At 32.7% G+C, this 7,489-nt stretch overlaps 1 protein-coding gene across 2 annotated transcripts in view; it reads right to left on the reverse strand.

Annotated features, from left to right (window-relative positions):
• Positions 1–4,343, reverse strand: part of Cdh9 (cadherin 9) — a 99,093-nt gene extending 94,750 nt beyond the window's left edge. Inside the window, exon 1 of one of the 2 annotated variants that reach the window (XM_071611884.1) lies at positions 4,116–4,343. In XM_071611884.1, coding sequence (XP_071467985.1) covers positions 4,116–4,343 — 228 coding nt within the window. The remainder of the gene's footprint in view (positions 1–4,115) is intronic. The other variant, XM_071611885.1, reaches the window with a different exon arrangement.
• Between the last annotated feature and the right edge of the window lie 3,146 nt (positions 4,344–7,489).

A 7,489-nucleotide genomic window follows, 5' to 3' on the forward strand; every position in this document is an offset into this window, starting at 1 on the left:
TTCTAAAAAGTACTATAATATACCAATAAAATCATCAGATTTCCCTTAGTAAATTTGATGCTTTATTTCAGTCTTTGATTTCTCCTCTGCCTGATACTTATACACATCAAAGTGCTATATCTTAAAAGCCTAATAAAAAATTCCCAGTCATTCCAATATATTATATATGCTTTAGGGATATATTAGTATTTAGTGCATGTATCATCATGAGAGAGCATGAGAGAATCATGTGAATTTTGATACCCAATCAAATACAAACAAGACTGTACCCTTTCTCCCACTTCATATTTGTTACCTGTGTTTCACATTGTTTTCAGTGACAACAAAATCTATTATAACCAAATATGCAGCACTTGATCAATGATAAACACCCCTTTTATATTTTATGATTATAGTCATAATTATTTCAGTTATGGAATAATGGAAGTTTCTGAAGTAAATCTATGAGGATTTCAGAACTCACTCTGTAACAGAGATCCTATTTTATTCTTATGGTGGCTACTGTAGGCAGGCCATTGACCACCACACTCCCTGTCCTGAACAAAACTAGTTCTAAATACATATGTTCAAATTAAAATGTAATAGTCAATTAAGTTGATATTCATAAAAATTTAAAGAATATTAACTTTTTCCTTCAAGATTTAGTGCTATATCAGTTATGTCTGGAAAGGTAGCATCTCTTCATACCATAAATGCGATTTAGCAAGCATATATTAAAATCAGAATGAAATTCTGTCCAATTCTTAATACTGGACATATAACTTAATTGTTGATCCATAATAAGCAAAAGTTCTTTAGGATCTTGTTCTAATGTAACAAATAATCTCATGCAGACTGGGCATGTAGTTCAGATGTAGAGCACTTACTAAACTTATGCTAGGCCCTGGATTTTAACTCAAGCATACATGCACACTTGCATGCGCGTGCACACACACATACGCACAAAAAGTACATGTAAAGATTCTTCAACAAGAGAGTAAAATCACTTGCCATACTTCTTGCTAAATTTTATTCATTTCTCTCTTGTTCAATATTATTATTCTGCATAAAAATTTCAATGAAATGTCTCTGTTCAAATAGAAGAGAAACTAGATGGCAGTTGTGACTTTGAAATTGTTTTGAGTAAGAAATAAAGGATTCTCTTGTTACATAAAAGAGTATTAGTAAATCTCTGATACATTAGATTAGGCATTTTTCCTCTGCTTTCAATCCCACCTTCTTAAATTTGTTTACATGAACATTTTTACTGAATCCTCCTGCCCACATCAGCAGATTCTTACAAAAGCCTAGAAAATAGCAGAATCTTAGAATAAAAGAAATTTTAATGGCAATTGATTTAATATAACAAAAATCTGAGGGTTAGAAAACTAAATGACATAAATTCTATACCATTTCAAATGCCACAATCAGGATCAAATCTTGTAAGTTGCATATTTGTGGGTGTTCATATATGTAAAGATTAAATTTGTTGCTGTTATTTTGTTTATTCTCTAATTGCTTCTTTTATATTTATGATGAAACATTAGTTTCTATTCAGATTATTTGTTATTCCAACTTTACATAATTTTATATCACCTGTAAATAAATGTTTTGTTTTTAATTTTCTGTGTTACCTAGTATGTACAAAAACTGAAACCAAACTATAAAATTATAAGAAATATGATATAAGAAATATAATTTTTTTCATTAGAAACTTCCTGTCTCTTTCCAGTCCTGGTGCGTGGTGAATTTGGCAGGTGTAACTTCACAAGGCATAATGCCTCCAGTGCAGTAGATTCTGAAGGATAAAAGTTTAGTTTACCAGGAGAACCAGCAGCAATATGGTCACAGACACTGTCTTTGTGGTGTTCGAGAGGTTCAGTCTTTACTACAATTCTTGTGTTTCTCTATGTTCTGGGTCAAGGGCTCTGTTAGCTTCTGTATAGGCATGTAACTAATGAAGTTAAAAGTAATGAGAACAGGGTAGGCTAGTGTGAATAAGCTCGTAATAACAAAGGCTCCAAAGTGGTTAGTATCCCACTTCTACAGTGAACTACATATGTAGTAAGGGCAGATGTAAAATCTGGTTCTACACCAAAACTGAGAAAGAATTGGGTGTTGAAGACTTTTTCCATATATGTAGATTTTACATGGAAAAAATAAAAAGTGAACATATATGTTTGGCTTAATTATTCTCATTAAATGAAAATTCTATTTTTGACTTATTATCTGTTTGTTGAGGTTAAAAAGACAAACAAATTAAACATCTTAAATTTGTTCATGGGTTTAAAAAATGTCACTTGGCTAAAACAAATGATAAAACATTTTATGGAAAGTAACAAAACAAAACAGATTTGTCACCAACTTTTAGTAATCATTTGTAAGAGATTATACAATTTATTTAAAATAAGGAAAGTAGTACCTAAAGATTTAAAACATATTGTGTATTTTAAGTTGTTCATGTAGCAATGTGGTCAACATACAAATTAATCAACTCATTGTTCAGAAGGAAGCATTTTTGTTTTCAACTAAAATCAAATGCTTATAGTAGTGCCTTAACAGTCTTGAGATTATGATTATTTCTTTTTTCAGTGGCTATTTTTCTGTATCTGTGAGTCTCCAAGGATGAAACTATTTCTGTAGTAAGGCCCTGTGATCTGAATGTGTCCTTTATACACTGCCTTAGAAAAAGAATCATAAGGCAATTTCAAGTCCTTAGACACAAATGTCTGCTTGTTGAACTGGAAACGTCTTCACGTTAGTTAATAACTATGGTGTGAAGAGTGATGTTAAATGAGGGATGCTGGAGGATGCCATATGACTAACCTGAGGAGAAATAACAGAGAAAAAAGCAGCCAGTGAACTGAAGGGTCAAGTGAGATGACCTATGGGACCAGAGGAGATATATCAAAAGAAGTGGAAAAATGGGCTTCTGGAAAGGGAGGCTGCATTTGAAAAGCATATTGTCCACACACAAATAAAGAAATAGACCAACATTTAAGCAATTTCACAGAATAAATGCACTTCTGGTTTAATATAGAAAGCTATATAACTTTGTGCTATCAGGTACTCTTTTATTTTTTTTTTATTTTGGGATTATTCTAATGTATTCACCTGGTGTCAGTAAGTCGATAGTTCAATTATTAGAATTCCATCTAGAATTTTTGTTCAAGAATCAAGAAAAATAGATATATGGTCTGTGTATAATGTTAGTATTTATGCTTACTTACATGCTTATTCTCAGAATTGGGTAAGGCCTCAGCACTGAGAATAAATCAAATATAATCAGGGTGAAAAAAATGAATTCTCCTAAGTATAGAATAGAATTAATAAGATTGATAAGAAATGACAGATAGGTTGTGCCACTAAAGAAAAAAAATAAATAAAAATGAATTGATAAAATAGGTAATACATGAAAGAAAGAGAAGGATCTTTTTAAACACAAAAGGAAGACATGAGGAACTGAGTTACACATTTTCAATTACCATTTGTTATTGGTTGCGGATGAGAAACCATTCATGTTGCTGCTATTAACAAAAAAGTATACTTCCCTAAAGATAGTGTCTTCTTTCGCCTTCTTTTGTCTTTTCTTCTTCCTTCTGCCTTTAAACTTTTAGTCTGGATTATAGTCAGGAAGTAGTTCAGTCTGATATTAAGATATGGAAGCATCTAGAAATAATTTATGTCTCACACAGAACATGCTATTCTTATGATGAACTAGTCATCTATAGATACCACTATATTTTAATAATTTTATGGTATACTAAAATTGTGTTTTGTTTTTTCTTATATAGCAGACAGTTATCATGATTTTAAATAACATTTCAAGGAAAGTGTTCTATAAAATGAATACATATAGAATCAATTCATATGTCATGATTAACACTGAACCAAGGCCACACATGAGCTATATTACTTTGATTCTTTTTTCAGATAGTGATATAAAATAGGCATGTGAATACATCACATTCCACATACTACCTTTCTGAAATAATCTGCAAGAGCATGCTTTTCAAACATCATATTTAAGAAATTTTTTTTTCTGAATAATTATTAGTTGTGTGGAAAATTGGTACAAATAATAAATAAACAGCTATAGCTTTCAAGTTTTGGAATTCTCATATCAAAGTCCTTACCTTGCCTACATATTGTGTGTCTGTACCTGTGTACTCTTCCAACAAGAAGAACTGATTCCACATCCAGCCACGCTTGGTGCGACGAAGCATTTTACCATCATCTTTTGTCAAGCTCACTATCCTCTGGCTGGGTAAGTAACTGCTACCGTTTTCTTGTAATGGGATGGTGTCAACTGTGTGCAAGATGTAGGTCCAGATGAATAATGGTAGACAATGGTAAGTCCTCATTATCTGCTACTTCAGAAGGATGTCAAATTCAATGTATTGTCTGTATCTCCTGAAGAGGAGGGGAGAAAATGGTTTTACTAAGTTGTGTTACACTTTCACACAACCTGTAGACTAAAAATCTATTCTGACTGCTATTTAAGTTTATATATAATTTTTCTATTATAAAGCAGTGAACCACCATTAAAAACTCATATAACACAGAGATAATTAGGGAGATATGGATATCTTCTGATATATACATATGGATAGCTAAAGTAAACTAAATACAATCTAAATGAATTCAGAGATATGGGCCCAGCACAGCAGAAAAGAGAATGGAGACTGGCAAGTATTGTTATAGATGTTTGCTACAGTGCAAAACTATCAGCTCTGTCCATCATACCTATGTCACTTAATTCCCAAATTTATTACTTTTTAAAAAGGTATGATTTATAATAAAACATATACATGATTGCAAAAACACTCCCCAGTAAAAGAAATCCTAAACCTCATCATTTTCTGAATCTGAAATATCAGTTGATAATAACTGTCATTCATCAGGGCTGTTATAGCTAATCATAATCTTGAGAGCTATGGGGTAACTGGCAAATTTACCCACAATCCAGTTAAAATTCTTTAATAAATATCCAAATTAACAACTAGTACTTAGAAAATATCTTGTGGGAGGAAAAAATATCTAATCACCACTACTGAAGAACATACCCAGTAGTGGGTAGATGGGCCATGGTGAAATGAAAAATTAGTAGCAAGAGAATTTCAAGGAAGCTGATGCTTCACTTATATAAAACACAACAAACTCCTTAGCTGATTACACTGGTTACCCTGATTTCTTCCCATAGGAAGAAGTTATTTTTTCCATTGACCTTGATAACCACATTTGCAGGAGACATTGAATATCACTCTAAATGATCTGTGGTATATTTTAACTTGGATGCGCCCTTCATGCAGACTGTAGGCCTTTGAACAAAAAGTCTATCTGTATTAACTGAATCCAGAGATTCAGGAAGTGGTCAAGGTCCCATAGGCCTTGCAAGCTAGAGTAAGAAATTCACATTTATTTCCAGTTAAATGCAAAGCTGTTGAAAGATTTTTACATAATATATTTAGAAAAGATCAATCTGGCGGTTAAATAGGAAATAGCCTAAAAAGTAGGAAAGGGATTTGGTTAAGGGAGAGATCAATTGGAGTCTGTTGTTCTAATTCAGAAAGGAATGAGCACAGCATACAAAGAAGTGTTTGATGTGAAAGCTGATTCTCTGCTATAAATCCCTTTGATCCTTTAATACAGCCACACACATACTACAATTTTGGAATTCTTTTATTTCTCATAGCCTTTACCTACAACTGTCTTTGAACCATGTCCTCTGGTGACTGGAGCCACTTTACCCTCATGCAAAAGGAGACTGAAATGCTAAAACTTTGTAAGCATCTCCCATGGATTTCCTTAGCCAGGACTTATTGGATGCAAAAGTGGGAAAACCCACACATTATTTATTTGCAAGAATCCCCTGCAAAATCATGCTGAATCTGGAAATCTGACACCTGTCTTTGGCTTCTTTTTCTTAGTTGTTCTGCTTTCTATCCATTCCTTCATCCCTATTTCTTCCTTTTGGACTGAGATGGTCTATCTTGTGTTTTCTCCATCACTGTAGTGAGAAAGGATATAACTTGCTTGATTTTTTATGTTCACAGTTAAAGAGAAATTTTACTTTTTAATATATCATATTGTAATCTCATTCATATCTGATTTATATGATAATAAATGAGTTTTGTGACTTGACTACAGAGTTACTAGTGAAATGTCTTAAGATACTTGGGACTTTGGGGATAAAATGTAATACTATACATGTGGAAGTCATGGAGGAGGGGCTGTAGTGGAAATATAGACTGAATGTTTGCATCACATCAAAGTCCATATGTTGAGATCCTATCACCCCAGATAATATTATTAGAAGGTAGGAATTTCAGGAAGTGATTAGATTTATATCAGGCCTTAAAGATGCAACCCTCATAATGAGATTAGTGCCTCTACAAAGACATCAAGGAGCCGGAATCCTTTTGTGACTGTCAGCTGGGTAAGGGCACTATAAGAAAACTGCAAAATGCAAACCAAGAGAGTCCTCATCATGCCCCAGATCTGCTGGCCCTTGACCTTGACTCCTCATTCTCTGAAGCTGTCACAAATAAATGTTTGCTATTTAAACTATTCATTCTATGATGAGTTGTAATAGCAGCCAGAATCAACTATGACACAGTGATATTACTCTATATGCACTAACCTGAAGTTTCCTTTATGTGCTTTAAAACTTGCCTTTATGCCAGGCATGGATGCAAAAAACTGTAATTCCAGTGGTTCTGGAGGCTGAGTGAGAGGGACTGAAAGTTCAAAGCCAGCCTCAGTAAAAACAGCACTTGTCTTTAGAAATTCTGACCTTGATCTTAGTTCATCTAAGTATCTCCTTCTCGTTTCCCTGTTCCTTCATAATGTTCTCCTTTTTTGAAAAGTCTCTAAAAAATCTTTCAAAAGATAGTTTACCACATTATAGTTTCTTTTACTTTTCTTCTACCCTGTATGTTCTTCACATTGTTTGTGACAACTTTTAATATCATTTTTATTTAGTGTATATATGCTTATTTCTCTTAGCTACAATGCAATTTACATGATATGAGATATTTTATATACATCTGTGTCTTGCATAAAATAGTTGACAGATCTATGTTAAATTAATTGGTTAATAGATTAATGCTAATATAGATATCCCCATATTGAGTCCAGTATTCCATTTGAGATTGACTTTCTATTCTGTTGCATAAACAAGGTAATAAATAAATGGGATGAATTTACCTAGGAGAAAATATCTTTTCTGAAAGAATGGGACATGTTTTTGCTTCCTATAAAAATGAAAAAAAATCTTCAGTAATATGATTAATATTTATAAGAATTTGCATCAAATGTGATTAAGTATGAACTTCACTAGTGATTGGTATAAATTATAGAGTGTTTATATGAACTTTACATCCCCTTCATTAAATACCTTTATTTTTCTCATAACTCTTCACATATTTGTTTCACATTTAGGGAACATTAGTACAGCTCTCTTGTGGCTAATTTAATACCTGTACATTCCTTGGCTCTTAGATAAAAG

This window comes from Marmota flaviventris, chromosome 5 (assembly GCF_047511675.1).
Source record: "Marmota flaviventris isolate mMarFla1 chromosome 5, mMarFla1.hap1, whole genome shotgun sequence".
Taxonomy (NCBI): Eukaryota; Metazoa; Chordata; class Mammalia; order Rodentia; family Sciuridae; genus Marmota; species Marmota flaviventris.